At 52.1% G+C, this 26,879-nt stretch overlaps 1 protein-coding gene across 3 annotated transcripts in view; it reads left to right on the forward strand.

Moving 5' to 3' along the window:
- Positions 1–26,879, forward strand: part of ctnna2 (catenin (cadherin-associated protein), alpha 2) — a 1,959,617-nt gene that overhangs the window by 1,664,757 nt on the left and 267,981 nt on the right. For all 3 annotated transcript variants that reach the window (XM_072497636.1, XM_072497638.1, XM_072497639.1), the window contains one exon: positions 24,885–24,998. In XM_072497636.1, the coding sequence (XP_072353737.1) occupies positions 24,885–24,998 (114 nt within the window). The remainder of the gene's footprint in view (positions 1–24,884; positions 24,999–26,879) is intronic.

Here is a 26,879-nt window from a genome sequence, read left to right on the forward strand (position 1 = left end):
GTGTGAATACTGACAAAAAATGTTCATTTAGCACCCCTCCAATCTCCTCGGACACCAAGCACAACTTCCCACTACTGTCCTTGACTGACCCTACTCTCACCCTAGTCATTCGTTTATTCCTGCCTATGGAGCAGGACTGGTCCTGGAGCTGCGAGCCAAGTCGGGAGCGACACCCCAGATGTGGACTTCCTGGGGAAGGCAAAAAGACATTCATGGGGTGTGTTGTTAGTGGCGGTGCACAGCAGTGACCGAATGGAATGGAGTGCATCAGGGAGGACCTCCTGCCAGCGAGAGGCTGGGAGGTTCCTAGACCGTAGGGCCAGTTGGACGGCCCTCCATCCTATCCCATTCTCCCTCTTCTACCTGCCCGTTTCCCCGGGGGTTATAGCCGGTCGTCCTGCTGGAGCCGATACCCCTGCTGAGCAGGAACTGACGCAGCTCATCGCTCATGAATGAGGATCCCCTGTCACTGTGGATGTAGGCGGGGAAACCGAACAGAGCGAAGGTAGTATTTAGGGCTTTAATCACGGTGGCAGTCGTCATATCGCGGCATGGGATGGCGAAGGGGAATCTGGAGTACTCATCGGCCACACTGAGAATATACGTGTTTCGGTCGGTGGAGGGGAGGGGCCCTTTGAAATTCACGCTGAGGTGTTCAAAGGGGCGGGAGGCCTTCACCAGGCGCACACGGTCCGGCCGGTAGAAGTGCAGCTTGCACTCCGCACAGACTTGGCAGTCCCTGTGATTGTCCGTACTTCCTCGACGGAGTAGGGCAGATTGCGAGCCTTGACAAAATGGTACAACCGTGTGACTCCCGGGTGACAAAGGCTGTCGTGCAGTGCCCGGAGACGGTCTCCTTGTGCGCTGGCACATGTACCTCGGGATAGGGCGTATGGGGGCTCGTTGAGTTTGCCGGGGCGATACAAAATCCCGTAATTATAGGTGGAGAGCTTGATCCTCCACCTCAAGCTTTTATCGTTTTTGATCTTGCCCCACTGTGTGTTATTGAACACGAAGGCCTCCAATGCCGCACAGCCTCAACAATAGCTTGGGCCTATTTTTCTACGGATGAGTGCCGAATTTCTGAGGCATGAAGTGTGCAGGAGAAGAATGCCACGGGTCTGCCTGCCTGATTGAGGGTGGCGGCTCGGGGGATGTCCGATGCGTCGCTCTCTACTTGAAAGGCCAGTGTCTCGTCTACTGCGTGCATCCCGACCTTGTCGATATCGGCTCTGATTCGGGCGAAGGCCTGTTGTGCCTTGGCCGCCAAGGGAAAGTGTTTGACCTGTATGAGTGGGTGGGCCTTGTCCGCATAATTTGGGACCCACTGGGCGTAGTATGAGCAGAACCCCAGGCAGCGTTTGAGGGCCTTGGGGCAGTGAGGAAGGGGGAGCTCCATGAGGGGGCGCATGCAGTCGGGATCGGACCCCAGAACTCCGTTCTGGACCACATAGCCAAGTATGGCTAAGCGGGTCGTGCTAAACACGCACTTCTCCTTGTTGTAGGTGAGGTTGAGGAGAGTGGTGGTGTGGAGAAACTTTGGGCAGCACGGTAGCATTGTGGATAGCACAATTGCTTCACAGCTCCAGGGTCCCAGGTTCGATTCCGGCTTGGGTCACTGTCTGTGCGGACTCTGCACATCCTCCCCGTGTGTGAGTGGGTTTCCTCCGGGTGCTCCGGTTTCCTCCCACAGTCCAAAGATGTGCAGGTTAGGTGGATTGGCCATGATAAATTGCCCTTAGTAGCCAAAAATTGTCCTTAGCGTTGGGTGGGTTTACTGCGTTATGGGGATAGGGTGGAGGTGTTGACCTTGGGTAGAGTGCTCTTTCCAAGAGCTGGTGCAGACTCGATGGGCCGAATGGCCTCCTTCTGCACTGTAAATTCTATGATTGGCAAGGTTGGTATCGTGGTCCTGCTGGTCATAGCTGTAGATGGTGACGTTGTCTAGGTACGGGAAGGTGGCCCGCAAACCGTACCGGTCGACCATTCGGTCCATCTCCCTTTGGAAGACCGACACCCCGTTAGTGACGCCAAAGGGAACCCTGAGGAAGTGATAGAGACGCCCGTCCGCCTCGAAAGCAGTGTATGGCCGGTCCGATTTATGAATGGAGAGCTGGTGGTAGGCGGATTTGAGGTCTACCGTTGAGAAGACCCGGTACTGTGCAATCTGATTGACCATATCAGATATGCGTGGGAGGGGGTAAACGTCGAGCTGCGTGTACCGGTTGACGATCTGGCTGTAGTCCACGACCATTCTGTGTTTCTCCACAGTTTTAACGACTACCTCTTGGGCTCTTCAGGGGCTGTTGCTGGTCTCGATGATGCCTTCCCGAAGCAGTCGCTGGACCTCGGACCTGATGAAGGTCCTGTCCTGGGTGCTGTGCCGTCTGCTCCTGGTGGCGACGGGTTTGCAATCCGGGGTTAGATTTGCGAAAAGAGAAGGCGGATCGACCTTTAGGGTCACGAGGCCGCACACAGTGAGGAGTGTTTGGGGCACGCCGAATTTGAGGGTTAGGCTCTGGAGATTGCACTGGAAGTCCAGGCCTAGTAGTAGAGCAGTGTAGAGGTTAGGGAGAACGTAGAGGTGGAAGCCACTGAATTCTACGCCCTGGACCGTGAGTGTGACCGTACATTACCCCCGGATGGCGATGGAATGGGATCCGGAGGCCAGGGAGATTCTTTGGTTGGTGGGTTGTACTGCGAGGGAACAGCGCCTTACCGTATCTGGGTGTATGAAGTTTTCATGCTCCCGGAGTCCAGCAGGCAAGAGGTTACGTGGCCGTTGGTTTTCACGCTGGTCGAATGCGGTGGCCAGGTTGTGCGGACGAGACTGGTCGATCGTCACTGAGGTCGTCGCTGGTGTCGGATGATGGGGGGGCCAAGATCCTGGAATGCTGTCAGTGTCCATGCCCCGTGGGGGAGACAAGATGGCGGCGCCTGAAGCTCCTGCGGGGGACAAAATGGCGGCGCTCATGGGCCGCACATTGCGGGGGTTGGACAAGATGGCGGCGCCCATGGGTCGCACGTGGACTGAGGGGGAGAAGATGGCGGCACCCACTGGCCCTGCATGGTCCGGGGAGATGAAGATGGCAGCGCCCATTGTGTGTAGACTAGGGGGGTGGGGGCGATAGAGGTGACTGCGCGGTCCTAGCACACCGCGGCGAAGTGCCCCTCTTTGCCGCAAGCCTTGCAAAGGGCTGCGCAGGCCGCGTGGGCCGGGCAGCGTTGGCGAGGGTGTTTCTGATGGCCGTTGAAGTAACATCGGGGACCCCCAGGGTGCGCGGGCTGGCGCGTGGCGCAGGCATACTGGCTGGGTAAGGCCCCCGCTGGGGTAGCTGTCTGTGGGGTCCACGATGCGTAGGAGGGGTGGGCCACACGGCTGGGGAGGGTAGGCCTGAATGTTGCGCGAGGCGACCGTCATAGTGAGCGCTAGCTTTTTTGTCTCAGCTAGATTGAGCGTGGCCCCTTCTAACAGTCTTTGGCGTATTAGGTCCGACCCAATCCCCGTAACGAACGCGTCCAGCAGAAGGAGGTTTGAATGTTCCGTGGCCGTAACGACCCGACAGTCACAGTTCCGGACGAGTGGGATTAGGGCCCGCCAGAAGTCTTCTATGGACTCACAAGGGAGTTGAGAGTGAGTGGCGAGTACGTGCCTGGCGAAGAGCGTGTTCGTTTTCTGTGATGACTTTTCTTTGAGAAGCACCATGGCGTCGGCGTAGTTCGGGGCGTCCTGGATCAGCGGAAACACGTTGGAGCTCAACCTTGAGTATAGGATCTGTATCTTGCAGATCCAAGCGTCGCTTGATTGCAGATCCAGCTGCAGGCGATCTGGCTTGATGCGGAGGTCCATCTTTTAGAAAATCTTAGAGTAATAAATTGAGGCATGATCAATTGAACAAAGACTAGAGTTGGATACAACTGAGGCTTTATTGCTCTCAGATGTGTGGCCTCCCACAGCAGCTGGCAAAATGGCTGCTGAATGGAGGACACGCATATTTATACTCCGCCTACTGGGCAGAGCCAGCAGGCAGGGACAACCGGCGAACCTATACATCACCTAATAAAGGTGTAACAGTGGTTTACCACAGCCGGTAGATCCCGAGAGAAGCCCCTATCGGAATTTATTCGGCTCGCTACACCTTGCGAGATCTAACGGGATGTTGAGAGACGTCGCAATCTGAAACCCGCCCACAATGGGCCGGATCCAGATCAGGCAAATTTATATATTAAAGTGTTAAAGTTAGCATCACTTTAATCTGCACTCACTGCAGTTACCCAAGGCATGGGATCTAACCCTCGCACCTGGAGACCCCAAGCGAGTGCTGGTTAGTACTGGTTTTCTCAAATGAGGACCAGGCGTGCTTGTACTTGGGGGCATCTCCAAGGAGATAGGGGGCCCCTGGGTGGCTGGGCTCTGGGCAGGGTGGCTCCATGGCACCCCAGATGCCATCCAGGTGCTGTGGTACTGTCAGCATGCCAACCTGACAGTGCCAAGGTGGCACCCAGGCGGCACTGGCAGGGTGCCAGGAAACACCCAACTAAATGCGCTCTACCTGGCACTCTGTTTCATTTCAGTCAGATCGTGCCCTTAGTTTAACACCTTATCTGAAAGACAGTGAATGCAATTCAGCAGCCTTGCTGTGCTGGACTTGGAGTAGGGGCAAGGCCATTGAATCTTGCAAGAGATCCCTCGCGAAAATCATGACACTGGAAACATCCCACAAGATTCAACAGAATCTCACGAGGGGCCGTGATCTGGATATCGCCCTCGCTGACCCAGAGCAACATTTTTAAATGAGCCAGATTCACCCAGGACGCCGGATTCACTGGCAGCGCCTATGAGACCTTGCTAGCCCCACCGTTTAGTACTGGTTTACACAAACATGGACCAGTTGTAACAACACTTGCGAGGTACTCCCAGGCCAATGGAGACCCCCGAGTGGTTGGGGACAGGAGACGGTGGTACTCTGACACTCTCTCTGACACCTTGGCACTCCCAGCTTGGCACTGCCAGGATGCCAGGGGCACTGCCAGGGTCCCAGACTATCAGTGCCGAGGTGCCATGTTGGTACTTCCAGGGTTCGGGCCAAGTGATCCCTAGAGTCCTCCCAATGTTTGCTGGGTGGGTGAAGGGTGGTCACAAAAATAGGGAGGGCTGAAAGCAGCGGGGCAGCTGGTCAAAATGGCACCCCGATCTGCGAGGAGCCTTTCCTGCTGGCGAGCTTCAGCTCACCAACAGAAAATCCCTCTGTGGCCTCGACAAAGAGAATCTCCCCAAGGCCAAAAGTGGGGTCTTTCTCAAAGCTGCAGGCACCGAGAAACATCTTACCAAACTCGCGTTCAGCAAACTTTAACTCAAGTCTGCTGAATCGCGCCCAGCACCTCCGATAGTCCAGCTTTCGACCGGTACTGTGCTGGACTGTCATTATCGTCCAGACATTTGCTCAACTTCCTGTATTGGGGCTTGAACCTACAAACTGCTGGCTCAGGGTCGGAGTGGTACCAAGTGAATGACAGCTGACAGAATGATGCACTCTTGAATGAAGCCATAACCTGCTCTTTTCAAACAGAGGCACATTAATTCTTGATCCATGCTGAACTGACATTAACGGCAGGGGGGTTGCCATTGGCTTTAGCATTTATAGAACATGCAGAATGTTAGTGCCAGTGATAGGGGTCTCGCTGGAGAGCCGGCGGGGGTTCGGTGAGAATGATCTGACTGTGGTTTATTAAGAAGATTAAGAATAGATTACATTTATATTATGCGAAGAATAGTACAATGTCTAAGATTTTGGAAACCAGCAAAGGGCCACCAAACAAATTGATAAAAAGGAACAAAATAGAATTTGAAACTAAACTACCCAGGAATATAAAAATAGATTGTAAAAATGTTTATAAGCATATAAACATATAAAAAGAAAGAGAGTGGCTAAAGTAATTATTAATCCCTCAGAAGCAGAGACAAGAGAAATTATCACTGGGAATGAGGAAATGCCGGAGACATTGAACAATTATTTTGGGCTGGTTTTTCATCCTTGAGCAGATAGGCAGGGGTCAGGAGAATTCCTGGCTCAGCCGTCCTCCTTGGGAGAAAATGCCCACGAGGACTGCTTTTTATTGTTTTGGGACGAGAGTCCAGGTAGGTGACACGGGAAGAAGTTCAGCGGCAGCCACAGGGGTTTCAGAGTGTGGAAATGTATAAAAGGCCGCCTCATTCAAAACTGTGGGTCTTCATACCAGTTATAATAAAAAGAGGCCCTCCAGCCCTCACCACTCACACCCCTTCACCCCTCACACACACCACTCCCCATTCAGGCCACTTCATGAACCCATCCACCCCTCACTTACGCCGTCGAAACAACCCGTATGGCCTCTCATGCCCCCACGCCAAGCTCTGGCACTTCCGTGCCCATTCACCCACTGTGCACCATATATAAGCAATGGACATTATAATAACAATAACATGTGTAAAAAAATGCTTTTAAAAAGTCATTAATTGACAACGGGCGTGATTCTCCCAGCCCCGCGCCGGGCCGGAGAATCACCGTAACGAGGTGCAGAGAATTGGCACCATTTGCGCCGGCGCGTTTGCCGCTGTCCGCGGCCGGGCCGCCGATTCTCCGGCCTGGATGGGCCGAGCGGCCGCGCGGAAAAAGCAGAGTCCCGCCAGCGCCATTCACCCCTGGTCGCTGCCGGTGGAAACTCTGCGCGAAGGGTCGGGGGCGGCCTGTGGGGGGGGTGGAGGGGGACTCCGTCCCCGGTGGGGGGGGGGTGCCTCCGATGGGATCTGGCCCGTGATCGGGGCCCACCGATCGGCGGGCCGGCCTCTCCCTCCCCGGGCCTACTTTGTTGCACGGCTGGCCCCTGAACCCCCACGCCATGTTGTGTCGGGGCCGGCGCGCTGAAGAAGTCGCCCTTGCATGCGCGGGTTGGCGCGGCCCATTTGGCGCCGGGAAGGGAGGCTGGAGTGGCGTGAACCGCTCCAGCGCTGTGCCCCCTGTGGGGACCAGAATCGGTCGCCCCGCACCCGTTTCGCGCCATCATGAAACGCGACAGCGTTCACGACGGCGCGAACACTTGGTTTCCATTTCGGAGAATCGCGCCCCTCGTTTCACTTTCTTAAAAAAAACCATCATTTTTACTGTAGCCCAACAAATGTGGCAATCATCCAGACGATTTAAGGTATCAATAACAGAAACTACAAACATTTGATGTCTCTTCAACTTGTGCATATAAACATTGTGAAATTAACAGCATAGATCAGAGAGCTAGAACTGTCAATCAAGCAATGTTTTCCTTGGGTCTCAAATGTTTCAACAGGCGAATAGATTTCTGGACTCCGCCAAGAATAAATAATGAGGCTTGGCTGAGATGGGGCTTGAGGGGGGGGTTCGCGGTATGTGTGTTGGGGGGGGGGCTGGTGGGGGGAAACAATGGGCATTAAATTTGTCCCTTGATAGCAGGCCCGCTCTCTTGCATTGGAAAGAAATGAGAAACGTTTGTATTTATTGAACCTCATTACATCTTTGAGAAATATCTGGAGTTATTTGTATATAATTAATTACTCCGAATTCAGTGACTACTTCTGTACAGAATGACATGGAGCCATTCTGTGCCCAGCAAGATCCCATAAACAGCAATGGAAGAAATGACCAGTAAATCTGATAGTGATGGTGAACTCACTGTTCTTTGAATAATACCACAATGTCTTTAATGCCCATTGGAATAGACAGAGCTATCACCACCAACAATGTAGTACTCATTCACTACTCTAATGGAGCACCAGCCAGAGTTCTGCGCATGGCTGTTGAAAATGAAATGAAAATCGCTTATTGTCACAAGTAGGCTTCAAATGAAGTTACTGTGAAAAGCCCATAGTCGCCACATTCTGGCGCCTGTTCGGGGAGGCTGTTACGGGAAGGCTGTTGGAGTGGGTCTGGAGTCAGAGCCAAGATGCTGCAGTTGAACAAAGCAGAAAATGTGCATGGATGTAGAATGATATCCTCATGGTTGAATATTCTGTAAATTTTGGTGTTTTGGTTCACATGAACAGTGGCCACCTGAGGTCTCCATGTAAGCTGTTATCCATGCACTGCTGACATTTATATACTGCTTTCAGACAATCTTCATCCTTCCTCAAATTTGTAGGCTGTGCAACCATGTACCTAAGATTCATCTGCACCTTGCAGATCCACTGTTTGATTTTGAATTAAAAAGCAGGGGCTGGATTCTCCGTCAGCGGGATCCTCCGTTTCACCAGCAGCACCCTCACACCCACAGATTTCCCGACGGCGTGGGGGTGCCCACAATGGGAAATCCCATTGGCCGGCTGCCGGGTCGGTGAAAGCTGCTGCCAGCGGGTGGGGGGGTCGCTGCAGCAGAAAACGGGTGCGGGGGGGGGGGGGGGGGGGGGGTGGTGGCGCTGCAGTAGAAAACGGGTGCAGTGGGACAGAGAATCCCGCAATTCTTTATACTTTCTTAATTCTGAGTTTCAAACCCCTTTTAAACCTATACCTGGATGATCTAAGGTATGGCATTTTAATCTGAGGCCACACAAAAGCATTTGTACAAATGTTTAATGTACCGTATGTGCTCACATAACGAGAGCAGTGCACAAAGCAGGCATTATCCAACAGCAGTGCAAGAGGTATCTTAAACTGAAAGCATGCTGGATTTCACCCTTCACCAGATCTCTGAAGCTCATTTAGCAACCACTGCATCGTGTCATATCAACGACAATATTATAAACATTGGCAAAAAACTGAAAACCAGTTCTGATGCTTCCCCAAACTGTTCATTATTTGGTGCATACAGATTCATTATACAATTGCAGCCAACACCCAATAGGTTAGCAAATGGCCATGACCCAATGGTGTGGACCATGGACTGTATTTGTTGTCATCTCAAAGGTCCCACCAATAAATATATGAGGCCCGGTGTTCCTGGCCAGGTGATTGATAGGATCCACCCTCCTACAATTTCTGCCACCCCCCCCCCCCCCCCCACACACACAACTCTCTCAATTGACCCACCAGTGGCGGCCTTGCCTTCAGTTTTTGGATCCTGTTCTCTGATATTCATTTTCCAACTCCCTCAGCCTCTTCAGCAGTGCTCCTACGTAAAAAATAACTTCTTTAAACCCACTTCTTTGATGGCCATTTTGGTCTATCCTTACTAATTTCCACCTCCATTCTCTTAATATCTCTGAGAAGATAGCTTGAAGTGTTTTTTGCTATCTAGTTGTGTGTTGTTAATGAGAGCTTGCAATAGGTCAGGTATCCCCTAATACGGGAAAAACACCAGAGCCAGAAAATTAAGTAGGCGACAGATGGCAATTCCAAATGCGAAATACATTTTTCCTTGAGTCCTTGGTGAACAACTTAAGAATTTTTTCTTCATAATAAGAATCTTTATTAGTGTCACAGGTAGACTTACATGAACACTGCAATGAAGTTACTGTGAAAGGTCGCGAGTCGCCACACTCCGGCACCTGTTTGGGTACACGGAGGGTGTTGCTCTTTTTAGCCTTAGTCTATTTGCTCTGATTACGTCACCTTTGCTCACGAGTCGCCAGGTATCTTTATGATACCGCCACGTGGTTCAAGTTCAGGTTATGATTAATAATACAGCACACCGCTTAGTAAGGATTAAAACAACGGTCATTTATTATATACAACAAGCAATATTAATACACTAATACTACTATCTATATAATAAACCTATCACTACTGGCCAATACTTAACTTAGGAAGAGCCCACCAGGTCAGGGAAACGAATGGCCTGTCCAATCAGATCTGGCCCGCGGGATTCAAAAGGCTGCTACAGGTCGGTGGCTAGGTATCTCTACCGGATAGCGATCGCTGGATTCAAACTTACTGTTGTCGGTTGCTGTTCTTGCGAAGGTCTCGAGCAGGCGAAGAGGAGAGAGAGAGAGATCTGAACTTGGCCCCTCACTTTTATAGGGCCCAGGGGCTTCCCGCCTCCCGGGGAGGCCCTTGACCCTGAGTCCCAAGTGATTGGATTTGTCCCCAATCCCTGGGGTCGATGTGTCCAATGGTGAGGCGATTCCTCAATCGGGGGGTGGTCGCTCACCTGTCTTTGTTTTGGCCACTGCAGGCGCCGACAGGTCTGGCCTGGTATTCAATTGCTAATATGTTGCAATTGTTCCCGGGGATAGCCAATTTAACTGTGGATGTCTGGATAGATAGGCTGCAAACAGTCCTGAATGTAACTGCAAATACCTGGGTTGATGGGCTGTTGATAGCCCTGAGTATCGATCTGGGCCAACTTCCCCAGAGCCGAATATGCAATACTGTCTGCTGCTGCCTGCTTGTGTCTTGTTCGCTGCTTTTCCCAGCAGATTTTCGGGTTAGCCATTTCAAACTGGGTTTTGGCCAGATTAATCGGAACGCAGCCATTTTACGTGGCTACATGGGAGAATTCAGAATATCCAATTCACCTAACAAGCAAGTCTTTCAGGACTAGTGGGAGGAAACTGGAGCACCCGTGATGTGTTAGGCAGGTAGGTTCGATGTGGACTGCACTCGGTGCAGGGAAGCTGGAAACAGACATCTAACACTGGAGAAGATCCAACACTGTTTTATTCAATGATAGAACTGATATACATATTCAGCTGTGGGTCGACTCTACTGAACTGACTGGAGACCTTGTACTAGCCTGACCAGACTTACTAGCTACCGCATGGTGTTTACACTATGCTAGCTCGTGGACTCTGACTGTCTCAGTGCCTGGGTCCCGAGAGAGCGGGAAACCTAGTGCCCTCTGGCTTTATAGTGGTAGTGTCCTGTCTGGTGATTGGCTGCACTGTGCTGTGTGCTTACTGGTCATCCTGTGTGTCAATCACTGCCTGTCTGCATCTCATTATATACATGAGTGGATATTATGACAACCCGGAGGAAACCCACGCAGACAAGGGGAGAACGTGCAGACTCCGCACAGACAGTGACCCAAGCCGGGAATCGAACCTGGGACCCTGGCGCTGTGAAGCAACAGTGCTAACCACTGTGCTACCGTGCCGCCAGAGATATCAGAAGAAGAAAGCGTTTCATTTATGTTGCTCTTTCATAACTGCATAATGCTTTACAGCTGCCGAAGTTCTTTTAAAGTCTTGTCGTTGTCAAAATATAGGAAACACAGCCACCAGAACATGGTACATTATAGTATTTTGGCATTAGAGAAGGTAATAGTAGAGGCAGAATAATGTATTTTTTAAACAGCCCTAAATGTTGTTGATTGGCAATAAGCTGTGCAATTTCATGTCGTTAATGATTGCTGCACTGAAGAAGGAAGCTGAGACTTGCATTTATATAGTGCCTCTCACAACCTTAGAACATTACACAGCTCTTTACACCTATTGAGGCAAACTCTTTGAAGTAATGTCACTGTTAACTTGTTCAACCGGTCGGAGCTACCAACAGCTTTGTTCTTCGTGACTTTCTTTAAAAAAGGGACAAGTGGGGATAATCAGTTGCAGCAGTTACTCAATTAACTACCAGAAAAATAATATCTAAATATTTAATGCAAGGGACACTGCAGGAAACTGATGCACCTTGTCATATGTGGGATGTATATAAAATCTTATATTAGTAGCATTGAGAGAAGATTGAACCACACATCAGCTTTCAGGTTCACGAATAGATAATAGTTTCATTTTGCATTTTTTTCAATTTGTAATTTCTATGACCTGGGAAACTGACAACTGCAAATCCTCCCGAAAGCCTCCAGTTATATATTCCACACAAAGACTCATTGCCTCAGGGCCGCTTCTCCTTTTAAAAGAAAAGATGGATCAGGGGCTCGATTCTCCAAAAACTGGCACAATGTCCGGGACCCGGCGCCAAAAACGGCGCGGATCACTCCGGCGTCGGGCCCCCCCAAACAACGCAAATTCTCCGGCCCCAAATGGGCTAGCAGCGGCATGACACCATTCGCGATGGCATCACCCGACGTGGACGGTGACGCCGTGCGGTGACGCCGTATGGCGTGACGGTTCAAAAGACGCGCCCCCCCACCCTGGAAGACCTGACAAGATGGCCGCCCGCCACGCAGCCCCGAGGTTCCAGGACCGTGACATTGAGGCGCTCCTGGACGCAGTGGAGAAGAAGACGGAGTCCCTGTAGCCCGGACACGGCCGCTGGGCCGCCCCACGCCACAGCCGGCGTCTGTGGAGGGAGGTGGCAGAGGCCGTCAGCGCTGTGGCTCTGACACCACGCAGTGCCACCAGAAGGTGAACGAACTCGTCAGGGCAGCCAGGGTGAGCCCCCCCCCCCGCTCCCAGCCCTATTTGCGGCACACCCCCAAGTGAAACCAACCCTAACCCTAATCTCTGCACTATACACGCAACCGATGGCATGCATTCATATACCTGTCTAACACTGTTGCCCTTTACCCCTGCCACCCACCCGCCCCCCACAGGAGAAGCACGCACACAACAATAGGGAGCATGAGAGGACTGGAGGGGGCCCAGCTGATGAGAGGCCAAGCACCGAACATGAGGAAAGGGCCCTGGAAATGGCTGGCAGACCTGAGGACCAGGAGGTTGCCGATGAAGAGGTCGGGGGCCCACCAGCATGTGAGCCACCGACAGCCCATCCCCATATCCTCTCTCTCCCATATCCCCCATATCCCCCCTCCCCCATATCCCCCTTCCCCGTATCCCCCATATCCCCTCTCCCCCATATCCCCCCTCCTCCATATCCCCCCTCCCCATATCCCCCTCCCCCCTATCCCCCTCCCCATATCCTCCCTCCCCCATATCCCCCCTCCCCATATCCCCCATATTCCCCCTCCCCCTTATCCCTGATATCCCCCCTCCCCCATATCCCCCCTCCCCCATATACCCCCTCACCCATATCCCTCCTCCCCCATATCACCTGATCACCGCCTGCGTGTCTAACGATGCATGCTTCATTGTGTATCGCAGGAGCAAACGTCGAGACATCCATCCCTGCAGATGCCGACCGCCCGCAGGGTGCCCCAGGGCGACCATGGGAGATGGGGAGACCCGGACCCTCTGGCACGCGACGCCCGCCAGATGCCCCAGGGCGACTACGGGAGACGGAGAGGCCTGGAACAATAGGGAGACGACGCCCCCATCTCGTGCGGGTGCGGCGATGCAGGCGTGTGCCACCCAGCGACGAGGGGGGCAGCCACAGGCCGCCGTCGCAGCCGAGCCACAAAACCACGACCCAGGACAGCCCTACCCATGACACCCCTACCCAGGAAACCCCTACCCAGGACACCCCTACCCAAGATACCCCTACCCAGGAGACCCCTACCCAGGACACCCCTACCCAGGAGACCCCTACCCAGGAAACCGAAATTCAGGACAGTGACACAGAGTGGATGGGTGGAGACGAACCACCACCCCAAAGTACCATGGACTCAGAGTTGGACGATGCGCACGACACAACGCCACTGCTGTCTCCAACACCCTCCACCATCGCAGAAACACTTACTTCAGTTGGGCACTTTAGGGATGAAGCTTCTGGTACACTCACTGGCGCACACAACACAGTAGTACAGGTGCAGCAGGTGGAGGTAGGGCAGCAGAAGGGCCGGGAGGTCGGAGGGCATCCTGGCGCAAGCAAACATCTGCCGCCCAGATGGATCCCGGGTTCCTAGAGTTACCACACCCACCCATAGATCCGATGCAACCACTGAACCTGGGACGAGCGAAGAGGGTGACGGCCGGCTTACAGCGGCTACAGTCGCAGGTGGAGGAGTGCACCCGCGTCCAGGAGCTGGGTGGTGCCGGTTATATGTGCCACCCAGGCCGACACCGCACGGGTGGCATCCGCGGTGGAGGCAATGGGTGCCACGGTGTCAGACATGGGGAGCGGTTTGCGAGGCCTGGGGCTTTCCGTGCAGGCGCCGTCTGTGGCCCAGGACATGGCTGCCCTCTCACAGGAGGCCATGAGCCAGCGCCAGCGGCAGATGGCAGAGGCGCTCAACGCTATGGCCCTGTCTCAGCAGGCAGTGGCCCAATCCCTGCAGGCTATGGCCCAGTCTCAGCAGGCCATCGCTGAGGGCACTGGCGCCATTGCCCATGTGTTAGCCGGCATTGCACAGTCACAGACAGGGATGGCCAACTCCCTGAGCTCCATGGCTGCAAACCTGGAGACGCTTGTCGATACCAGCACGGGTCTCCAGGACTGGCAGCGCCAGGTGTCGGAGGGGCGTCGGATGGCCGGTCCGTTCGCACCCTCAACCCATGTAGAGGCCTGGGGGCCATTGGGCACCCCGAGGGAGGAGGAGTTGCTGGCACCCATCCCTGGTCCCCCTGTAGGGGAGGTCCAGGAACACTGTAGCACCTCGGACTCCCCCCCCCCCTTCCGTCCCAGGTGCATTGGGTGGGCAACGGGCAGGACAGGCTGGCAGCTCGCCATCCCAGTTGCCCGGGCTGCAGCCTGGCCCATCTAGGCCAGGACGCCCCAGGAAACGGCCGCCAACGGGATCCAGAGTCAGAGGGCAGGAATCGCAGGAGTCCACCTCCAGTTCTGCTGTACCGTCTGGGAAACCATCTAGGCGTAGTCAAAGGGCCCGTAAGGCCAAACAATTAGACACTGAGTAAGTTGGCACGGGTGCAAGGCTCTGACGAGTTTTAGGGGCTAGGGCACGTGTATGCACTGTTTGTTATTAAAATCACTTTAACACCTACAGAAGCTGCCTTTGTGCTCTGTCCGAAGCGTGCGGGGGTGTCATGTACATTGATCGCCAGTGTGTGTGTGAGGGGTGGTCTTACGTCGGCTTCAGATGAGTCTGCCCCCTTCTCCCTGGGCCGCCTTCACCACCCCCCCTGGGCAGAGGACGGGACCGTGCACTGCAGTGTCACAGCCGCATGCAGGCATGGTCCGGGTGGATGGTGGTACTGTGGCCATGGGTCAGACATCGTCCAACGATGTGGAGCCAGGAGCTCATCGCAGGGCGGGTTGTCATCCTCCATGGCCTGCAATAGACACGCTTCCACCGGCGCCCGTGAGAGCCCGGCCGTCGTGCCGCAGGTGGATCTGCAATGGAGGGGTGGTGTGCATGCAGTTGGGGTGGGTGTGGTTGGGGGGGGTGAGGGTGCTGGGTGGGTGGATGGGTGGGGGGGGTGAGGGTGTTCGGATGTTGCCATGGTGTGCGGTATGTGGCCATACTCGCCGATTCCCACGCCCCCTAGTCAGTGAGGCGGGTGGCTATCAGCCTGTCCTGTGCCCGCTGGCCCAGCCGGAAACGGTGGACAGCCACCCGCCCGTGTCTAGCCCGTCTGCCCTGACCATTGCCCCCATCCCCCTCATCTGTGAAGGACTGCACCTCTTCCTGCTGCTCCTCTACTCCGCCGTCCTCTGCCTGCGGAACATCGCCCCTCTGCTGGGCTATGTTGTGCAGGACGCAGCACACAACAATGATGCGGCCGACCCTATCTGACGGATACTGGAGGGCGCCCCCAGAGAGGTCCAGGCACCTGAAATGCATTTTGAGCACGCCAAAGCACCTCTCTATCACACCCCTTTTCGCTGCATGGGCATCATTGTAGTTGTTCTCCGCGTCATTTTGTGGCCTCCGTATAGGCGTCATCAGCCACGACCGCAACGGGTAACCGCTGTCACCCAGCAACCAGCCCCTCAGACGGGGGTGGCGTCCCCCTTACATGCTGGGGATGTAAGACCGCGACAACACGTATGAGTCATGTACACTTCCCGGGTACCGGGCGCAGACGTGCAGGATAATCATGCGGTGATCGCAGACCACCTGGATGTTCATGGAATAGGTCCCCTTCCTATTGATGAACACGGCCCTGTTATCTGCAGCTGGCCGCACGGCGACGTGCATCCCATCGATCGCGCCCTGGACCATGGTAAACTCGGCCACGGCAGAGAAGCCCACGGCCCGGGCATCCTGGCTGGCCCGGTCCACAGGGAAGCGGATGTAGCGGTCCGCAATGGCATATAGGGCGTCTGTCACTGCCCGGATGCACCGGTGCACCGATGTCTGCAAGATGCCGGACAGGTCCCCACCTGGCGTCTGGAATGACCCCGTGGCATAAAAGTTCAGGGCCTTGACGGACACAGGGAGAGGGTGTCCCCCCCCCAGTGCCACGCGGTGCCAGGTGTGCCAGCAGGTGGCAGATGTGTGCCACAGTTTCCCGGCTCATCCTGAGTCTCCTCCTGCATTCCCGGTCCGTGTGGTCCTAGTACGACAGCCGGGGCCGGTAGACACGGGGCCTCCTTGGGTGCCTCCGTTGCCGTGGGGCCGCGACGTCCTCCTACCCCTCCTCGTGTTCCTCCTCCACAACGGGTTCCCCCTGCTCCTCCTCCTCCTCGTCCTGTCAGGCTGGTGTTCCTCCAGCCTGGGCGGCTGCCGCCTGCCCCTCTGCGGCATGCTCCTCTGCGGCAGCCTGCGCCGCCTCTCTGGCTCGCTCCTCCTCCTCCTCCAGGGTAACATGGACAATAGCGGCTGCCGCCACGGCGGCTAACATCGCTGGTTGATCAGAAAACATGGCGGCCTGCGGGGGGGGGGGGGAGGGGGGGCGACATGTCACCATTGCCCGTGCCCCCCCCTCCCCAGCCAGATGGCATGGGCTGCATGGGCGCGATAGTTGGAGGATGGCACCAGGCCAGGCGGACAAACTCCCTTTCCCTCGCACCCCCGGTCCCTGGCACTCATCCCCCCGTACCCGGCACTCATCCCCCCCCCCCCATCCCCAGCACTCACCCCCCCGTCCAGGGCACTCACACCCCCGCTCCCGGCACTCACCCCCCGTACCCGGAACTCACCCCCCCCCCATCCACAGCACTCACCCCCTGTCCACGGCACTCACACCCCCGCTCCCGGCACTCACCCCCCCGTACTCGGCACTCACCCCCCCCTACCCAGCACTCATCCGCCCATAGCCGGCACTCACCTCCCTGTCCCCTGCACTCATCCCCCCATCCCCGGCACTCATCCCCCCGTACCCGGGACTCACCCCCCCCCGTACCCGGCACTCAACCCCCCGTACTCGGCACTCACCCCTCCCCGTACCCGACACTCACCCCCCGTAACCCGCACTCATCCCCCCCATACCCGGCACTCATCCCCCCGTACCCGGCACTCATCCCCCCGTACCCGGCCCTCACCCCCATGTCCCCGGCACTCATCCCCTCATACCTGGCACTCACCCCCCCCGTACCCGGCACTCATCCCCCCCGTCCCTGGCACTCATCCCCCCGTCCCCGGCACTCATCCCCCCATACCCGGCACTCATCCCCCCGTACCCGGCACTCATCCCCCTGTACCCGGCACTCATCCCCCCGGACCCGACACTCACCCCCCCCGTACCCGCCACTCATCCCCCCCGTACCCGGCACTCACCCCCCCCTTCCCCGGTACTCCCCCGAAGCCCACCGCACCCCCCCCCTCCCCGCCGCACACACACCCACACACACCTCTCCCCCACACACACAGACTGCGGCCATGCCATCACCTCTCCTGCGGCCACCCCCCAGGCCATGACCTACCTCCACACTGGACGGCGTCAACCATCAGCACTGGTTGACGCCATTACAAAGGTGTTTTGATTTACGCTGACGTGACCCGTGGTCACGTCGGCAGGACTTCGGCCCATCTGGCCGGGAGAATATGGGCAGCCCCGGAGTCCATTGTCTCGCGCCCGCCCCTGCCATTCTCCGAGATGGGCGGCGCGATTGACGCCCCGCTGACTTTTCAGCCTTCGGAGAATTCGGCGGGCGGCGGGGGCAGGATTTACGCACCCCCCCCCCCCCCCCCCCCCAGCGATTCTCCGACCAGGCGGGGGGTCGGAGAATCCCGCCCCAGGTGTTTTTTCTGTTTATTTGTTAATAAAATGACCAGAGGGTAACAGACAGCAGTGAATGAAATGGAAAGCTCTGCCTGACTATTGTTTCTTCAAAACTACGGTTTTCAATCTGTTGAAGTTTGCACTCAGTGCAAATTGTGGCACACCAGTCACCCTGGGCAAATATTCACTCATTTCTAGAGACCCCCTTGCAAATCACAGAGTCATGCAGCATAGATGGAGGTTGTTCAACTCATTGTGCCTTTGAAAGAGCCATCCAATTAACTCCATTCCCCTGCTCTTTCCCTATATATTTTATTTTGCCAGTCTGTCCATGCCCTCCTGATGCCTGCTAATATTCTTCTCATCGTTTACTATAATTCTGACTATTGCATTATCTGCAAACTTTGATGTTCTGCTCTTTCTATTGAAGTTCAGGCCATTAATATACATCAATCAGCTATTCTTTGCATATGGGTTTTATGGATTAGCATGCAATGGCTCCATGGTAGGTGCAATGATCTGTCTCTTCAAGGCATCAGCCCTGTCAAGATCAAACGTCCAAAGTAGAATGTCTTGCTGTGCAAGTAAAAAACTCAGTAAAAAAACCATTCAGAATAATTTCATCTGGCATTATTGACTGTTTGTCTTGAAAGGTTGGAGGCTTATTTGGATTTTGCGGTCACTGTCCTAATGAAATAGATAAATATTCGCAATTTTTAATTCCTTATCTCAACCCTGAAGGGAAAATGTTTGACTTGAGGAACCACCTTTTTGAGGGCAGTGACAGTCATTCTGCACTAGCCATGCTCCAAGCACAGCAGTCAAACAAATGGTCTTCTGATCATCCTTTTAATGGTGTTTTTTGAGGTGGGAATTTGCTGAAACGCCCTCGTCATCTTCAATATTATCCTTATATCTGGAGACACCGAGGAAAATGGACCTTTAAGTTACTGTCTCAGCTGGTGGAGGAATGTGGGGCTCCCAAGGCCATTCTGTCAGTGCTGCACTGGAGCTTCAGTTCAAAGTGTGGGAGTGACTATCCATACTGTTCTCCCATTTGCCCCCATGGAAACTATTGAAAAGATAGATAAACCCAGGTCCCCAGAGCATTCCCCTGGGTCTCTTGATTACTAGTCCAGTGGCAATGCCAGCTCCCTGCTGAAACCACTTCTATTCTTGGGTAGCTATAAGACTGATTTCCACCTGAAACTCCCACTCACCCCCTACCACCCAGACTCTCCCCAAGTACCTCCCAATTCCCAGGGGACCCCCAGACTACCCTGCAGCTCCCTGACTACCCTTTGAATCCCCATGTGACCCGCAGGCTACTCCCATTTCTCCAATTAAGCTCCCAACCACCAAGGAACCTGTGACTAGAAACCCCCCGCCCCCATCAACTCACCCCCCTCTCCCTCCTGGCGACCCTCACCAATCAATCCTTGAATCGCTTGATACCCCCCCCCCCCCGACTACCTGACCACCAATCCACTCAACAGACCCTCTACTGACCATCCAACTTAACCTGCGCACTCTCCAACCCCCCCCCCCCTCCGATTCAACCCAATTACCTACATACTTACCTGCTCCCTGGCAGAATGACTGTCACTGCCCTTAAAAAGGTGGTTCCTAATGTCAAACATTTTCGCTTCATGGTTGAGATAAGGAGTTAAAAATTGCTAGTATTTATTTATTTCCATATGCTCCAAAGCGTCGACAAAGGGATGTTACTTTGTTTGCAGAGATATCATTTGGAAGTCAAGTACAAACATTTGGAGCATAGCGAAGTGGTTTGAGAAAAAGGCTTTGAAGTAGTTTGAGGTCAGACTCTAGCATCACTTTGTTTCTCCCAAACAGGTACTGATTAAAATGCTCCTCCACCCGCCCCCATGTCAAGATATATCCCTCCACCCACCCCCATGGCAACTTATACTCCCGAAGTCAAGCTATGGCACTTCAGTACCCATTTATCCACTACACGCTCTGAACAGAACCGAGCCTCATTGTTTATTTTTGCTTGCGAGCCCAGACATCCATTAGAGTGTTGGAGCAGCTACTCCATGGAAAACATTGATTGATTGACAGCTCTTTCTCTCTGATCTATAATGTCGATAGCACAAGGTTTATTTGCGCAAGATAAAGACATTGCAGGTCATTGTAGTTTCTGCTCATGACACTGTAACACTTCAGGATTATTGACACTTTTATTGGGCTGTAATGAAAAGACATTTGTTTAAGGAAGTAGAAGGTTATGAATTAATGACTGTTCTTTTACCATGTCCTGTTGTCAGTATAGGGTACTCGGTTGCCATAGCTCGGTATGGAAGGTATGAGTGTCAGTGGGGGTGGGTGGAGGGGCATAGCCTGGCTTCTGGGGTATGAGGGACCATGGGATGCGGATGGAGGGTCATAGGTTGGCACCGGGGTAAGGGAGACATAGGGTGGGTGTGGGGCATAGCTTGGCATGAGGGCATGGGGCCATGGGGAGATAAGTGGGAAGACATAGTTTAGCATGGAGGAAATGGGTAAGACTTTTAAAACTTGCATTTCAAAAGTTCCCTCATCCAGACTGTGATTCAGGACATGTCACAACCCGTATCAGCCCCGCACCTTTAACCTGCACTTGTGAAAATTTTGGCCACTGGGAGTGGGGTCGGTAATTCCAGAGTCTATACCTGGGAGCTTGTGATGCCTGAGGTTGGAATACAGAACTATTGTAGTTTAATCAATTTCTATTATGTAAGTGGATACCTATGTCTGCCTGTCTTAAACTTCCACCTCCTTAATCTCAGGGCCACTTGTACTAAGTGACCCACTTACATCGGCCCTCAATTGACATGTCTATTTACAATCTTAGCCTGCATAATCTTTTCCTTTGTCTCTGTCAGAGATGCACTTCATGATTATATAGAGATGCCTGTATATATATATATTATACAAGGGATTCCTGCACTTTCTTCAACAGAGACTACTGAGAAACTAGAACTAAGCTAAGGACTGGTCTTCATTTCAAAGGTGTCATCTTAAACATCTGTAATTTTCAAAAAATAAAACCTCTCGAATCTGAGTGACACATGTTTGAAGAAAGTAACTTTTTGTGCTAATTACCTCACAGCCCAGAAGATCAGCAAATTAATAAAACACAGAATCTAGACAATCAAGACCACTTTTTCACTCCCTTATTTGTTCACCCCAGGGGCGGGATTCTCTGACCACCCGCCGGTCGGAGAATCGCCGGGAGGGGGCGGCGTGAATCCCACCCCCGCAGGCCGGCGAATTCTCCGGCACCGAAAATTTGGCGGGGCGGGAATTGCGCCGCGCCGTTCAGTGGCCCCCCCCCCCCCCGGCGATTCTCCGGCCCGCGATGGGCCGAAGTCCCGCTGCTGTCATGCCAGTCCCGCCGGCAGTGAATCAAACCACCTACCCTACTGGCGGAACTGGTGGCACGGGCGGGCTCCGGGGTCCTGGGGGGGGGGCGCAGGGCGATCTGGCTCCGGGGGGGTGCCCCCATTGTGATCTGGCCCGCGATCGGGGCCCACTTGGGGGCACTCTTTTCCTTCCGCCTCGGCTATAGCCTCTGCGATGGCCGATGCGGAAGTGACCCCCCCCCCCCCTGCGCATGCGCGGGGATGACGTCAGCAGTCTTCGGCCCCAGCTGGCGAGGCGCCAAAGACCTTTCCAGCCGGCCGGCGGCGCGCCAACGACAACTGCGTGGGCCTAGCTCCTTAAGGTGAAGGCTTGGACCCTAAAGGTACGGAGAAATCCGCACCTTTGGGGCGGCCCGACGCCGGAGTGGTTCCCGCCACTCCATCCCGCCGGGACCCCCCCCCCCCCCCCCCCCCCCCCCGCCCCACCGGGTAGGGGAGAATCCCGGCCCAGGTCTTTGATCATAAACAGCGTAAATCAGGATGGAAACAGTTTTCACACCTTGGTCTTACTGACTTGTCTTCTGTCCCCAGTAAGAAGAATATTGAGCTGGTTTTTCACAGGATCAGGAAGACATTAAAAATGACAGGCTAGAAGGGTGTGACCCACACAGGAAGGTATCCCCAAACTGAGCAGGACCATTTCAACTTAGTGATGAGTTCAAACAAACCCAATTTTGGCTGTGGCAAGGCCTTAACACACACTGCGGAAGTCACGTAAATGCTTTTGAAGGCAGATAGGGTTGATTTAATTGTTATGACCTGATGTTTTTAAAATTCCTCTGCTCGTCAAACTGTAAAAAAGAACTAGTTGCAGCTGTCAGTGATTGTAAAAAATAAACTTAATTAAGCTGCTTTGATTGACAGGCCAACCGGTGTAGCATTTGTTCGAGCAGTTTCAATAGATTACTTTGTTGGCATTTCCCTAAAGATTATTCATGATGAATGCTTGGTTATGTTTTAAAAGCTACAATTATTTCACGGGAGTTCTGAGCTCACAGTTTGATTGATGGCTTAAGAGGCTTTTGAAAGATTAGGGATATGGACTGAAATTTGTTTGCTTTGATAAGCGATTAACCACTTGAGTTTTTAAAACTTTGATGCTTTCATTCATGAGATTTTTTTAGTCTGTATAATGAAAGCTATATTGGATTTTTAGAGGTGTTTGTTTTGACTTCTGCATGACCCTGGAAATTTGCTTACAATGGATACTTGTTGAGTTGGTTTTGAGTTGGCATGGGGTTATGAGAGACCATCAGATAGGGTGGTGGGCATGAGCTGACATTGAGTTGGCATGGAGAGTATGAAGGGCCAGGGAGTTGAGGATATATGAGTGAGGGCTAGTGCCTAAAATCTTCTAAAGCCTCTGGGACTAAATCCCATAGAACGAAAATCGGCTGGTAACCATCCCAGTTTTGCACGTACCTCTCCTATATGTTCCTCGTATAGGAAGTCTGAGTTTATTCTGCATCCCTGCCCCCACCACCTTAGAGGTGGTTGTCTTGCTGACAGATTGTTGGCACAAATATACTCAATTCCATGGCAATTGATGAGCACAAAATAAAAGTCAACTTAAAACTCATAAGAGAGCAGCACGGTGGCGCAGTGGGTTAGCCCTGCAGCCTCGCGGCGCCGAGGTCCCAGGTTCGATCCCGGCTCTGGGTCACTGCCCGTGTGGAGTTTGCGCATTCTCCCCATGTTTGAGTGGGTTTCGCCCCCACAACCCAAAGATGTGCTGGCTAGGTGGATTAGCCACACTAAAATTGCCCCTTAATTGAAAAAAATGAATTGGGTACTCTCAATTTATAAAGAAAAAAAACCTCATAAGAGCAAAAGCTAATTTTATTTGGGAAAGAACGTTCAATATAAAATAAAATGTCTGGTGATGATATCAGTGGATCAATGATTAAAGAGTCACTCACCCAGTTAAATTAAATGTGTTGAACACTTGGGCTAAAATAACAGCAAAGATCATGGGCATGCATGAAGTGATTCATGTCAATGGTGCAAACAGACATGCATCGGCAAAATATTTAATCGGCATTTCCTCAGCATTTTTTATTTATTCATTCATGGGATGCAGGTATTGTTGTCTAGACCACCATTAATTGCCCATCCCAACATTTTTTCTGTATAAAATCTATAGAAAATACAAAAGAGGAGGTGTTCCATCTAAGATTGTTCGATTATTACGGGTCTGGCAGAATTTATTTTGCTCTAATAATATATTCATATGGCCTTTATCATTCACTTTTCTTCGAATTAATATGGCAGCAGATAATATATCACTGAATGACGATGATGATTTGAAAACTGTTGTTGATCATGTGCCGTTCGTCAGTGGTGAAGTTTGGGAGGACATAGAAAGGAAGATGCATTTTTTTTAACTTAAATTAATTTGGGGATGCGAACTTTGTTGGCAAAGCTTGCATTAATTGGCCAGCCTTATTTGCTCTGAGAAGGTGGTAGTGGGTTTCCTTATTCAGTCACTTCAGGGGACACAGTGGTTTAGTGGTAATATCACTACCAGAAACCCAGGCTAATGCTGTGGGGATGTGGGTTCAAATCCCACCACGGCAGCTGGCAGAATTTAAATTAAGTTAATAAATTGAAAGCTAGACTCTGTAATGGGGACAAAGAATCCAAGAAGGAGATCTGCCATCCTTACCCAGTCTGGCCTACATGTGGCTCCAGAGCCATAGCAACCAGTTGACCTTGTGAACTAACCGAGCAAGACCCTCAACTCAAGGACAATTTGGGCTGGACAACAAATGCTAATCTTCTTGGCGATGCCCTCATATCACGAAAGAATATTCTTTTTAAATCAGCTGAGTGGCTTGCTTGGACAGTTAAGGGTCAACCACCTTGGTCTTGGATTGGAGCCACATATTGATAAAATTAAGTTAGGACAACCTGATTTGTTTTTTTGCTGAAGTGAACCAGTTGGATTTTTATAACAATCCAACAGTTCCGTGATCACCTTTACTGGTACCAGCTTGAAATTCCCAGACCTTTGTGAAAAACTCAGTTCAAATCCTGCTGTACCGGGATTTGAGCTCATGTTCTTGAATTGTTAGTGCAGTCTTCTGGATTACTAGTTCAATCACATAGTCACTATGCCACTGTTCCCCCTTCAGAGAGAGCATGCCCCGTAACGAAGCGGAGCATATGGGGAGATAAAACTCTGAATCTCAACCTCATTTCAACATCATCCCAACGTTTCTGCTGCACTTTCCGTAAAAAGGTTCAAGTAAAATAAATGAGACCATTTTTCTCAGAGACACCCAGGTTCTGCAATTAAATGACCGCCAGCAGGAAGTCATTAGATGAAGCAGAATTAGAAAGCAGTGTGTCAGGCATTCATAGCCCCTGGAGCAGATGGATTTACAGTGCAATTCTACATGGGTTTTTTTTTTTGAAATTGGGCTTGTTATTAATTAGAGCTCAGACAGAAATCTTCCAGGACAAAGCTTAGTCTGACAACCCTGGGATTAGCCCTGGTCTCAGCTCTACTTAAGAAAAATGACGGCCTTCGACAATGTAATAGCCACCCTATTCAGTTGTTTAATGTGAGAGAATCTGATGGCATCTGCGCACTTACAGAAGTAGACCATGAAAATAATATAGTTAAGTAATAACTTCCTTTCCTCCCTATTCAGACTCCGGAGGAGCTGGAGGATGATTCTGATTTTGAACAAGAGGACTATGATGTGCGTAGCCGGACCAGTGTCCAGACTGAGGATGATCAGCTTATTGCAGGACAAAGCGCAAGGGTGAGTTTGTCCAGTTTGATTAATTCGTTTGTTGCATTTGTCCTGATTATCTGGATTTAGATTGTTCAGAGGACAGCCTCCCTGCTTTGGCCGAAACCCAGCTAGAGAAAGGACATACACATGAATACGGAAACATATGAAATAGGAGCAGCACGGTAGCCTTGTGGATAGCACAATTGCTTCACAGCTCCAGGGTCCCAGGTTCGATTCCGGCTTGGGTCACTGTCTGTGCGGAGTCTGCACATCCTCCCCGTGTGTGCGTGGGTTTCCTCTGGGTGCTCCGGTTTCCTCCCACAGTCCAAAGATGTGCAGGTTAGGTGGATTGGCCATGATAAATTGCCCTTAGTGACCAAAATTGCCCTTAGTGTTGGGTGAGGTTACTGGGTTATGGGGATAGTGTGGAGGTGTTGACCTTGGGTAGGGTGCTCTTTCCAAGAGCTGGTGCAGACTTGATGGGATGAATAGCCTCCTTCTGCACTGTAAATTCTATGATAAGGAGTAGGAGAAGGCCACGGTCCTTCAAGCCTGTTCCACCATTAAATACGACTGTGGCTGACCAAACTGTAACTTCAACTCCATATTCCTGCCAATGCCTGATAACTTTTCACCCCCTGTTATTCAACAATCTATCTTGCTCGGTCTAAAAATATTCAAAGATTCTGCTTCCATTTCCTTTTTTAAAATAAATTTAGTGTACCCAATTAATTTTTTCCAATTAAGGGGTGGATCCACCTAGCCAATCCACCTAGCCTGCACATCTTTGGGCTGTGGAGGCGAAACCCACGTAAAGACTGTTGTGTTATGTAATTTGGAATAACACAAGCTGCCACTTGATGCAGTTTTGAGTAAAAGATGCTCCAGACTTTGAAGTGAGTTCAATGTGTTTTATTGAACTATTAGCACAGTTCTCAATGAGTTGGACTCTCTGCTAATCTAAATGTAGTAATTCAGTCTAACTGAACCAGCCTTGCTCTAAGCCATGTGCTGGGGTGTGATGCTGAGGATACACTCTGTCTCACTCTGTAGATGTTCGTCTGTGGAAAGAGGTGGGGTGTGAGTGCGTCATCCCTTTTATAGTGAGATACCACCCTTGAGTGTCCTGACTGCTCATTGTCCTATCCTATGTGTTCATTAGCTGCATGTTTGCATATCATGGCAAACACGGGGAGAATCCATTGCCTTTTGAGGAAGAGAGTTGCAGAGAGTCATCACCCACCCAAAAAAAATTTCTCCTCATCTCTGTCTTACCTGAACGACCTCAAATGTTTAAACAGTGCCCCGAGTTCTCGATTCTCTGACAAGAGGAAGCATCCTCTCCACATCTTCACAATTTACCTATCTTTGTGTCGTCAGTAAATATTGACAGAAGTTCATAAAATTATTAGGGGTATAGATAGGGTGAACAGTTGGAGGCTTTTTCCCAGGGCGGAAATGACAATTATAAGACGGCACAAGTTCAAGGTGAGGGGGGAAAGGTTCAGCGGAGATGTGCAGGGGAAGTTTTTTGCACAGAGGGTGGTGGTGGCCTGGTATGCACTGCCAAGTGATGTGGTTGATGTCGATACGTTAGCGACCTTTAAGACTTATCTGGATAGACACATGAACAGATAGCGTATCGAAGGATACAGTCGGTTGGTCGCGATAGGACACGTGATCGGTGCAGGCTTGGAGGGCCGAAGAGCCTGTTCCTGTGCCATATTGTTCTTTGTTCTAAACTTTCCAACCATATCTTTGGTCCTTTCATCCAAATTGTTGATATAAATTGTAACAGGTTGAGGCTCCAGTACTGATCCTTGACCACTCGCCACACCCTCCCAAACAGAGAAAAAGCCATTTATGCCAACTCTCTGTTTTCTGTTATCCAGCCAATGCCAATACGTT

This window comes from Scyliorhinus torazame, chromosome 3, assembly GCF_047496885.1.
Source record: "Scyliorhinus torazame isolate Kashiwa2021f chromosome 3, sScyTor2.1, whole genome shotgun sequence".
NCBI lineage: Eukaryota > Metazoa > Chordata > Chondrichthyes > Carcharhiniformes > Scyliorhinidae > Scyliorhinus > Scyliorhinus torazame.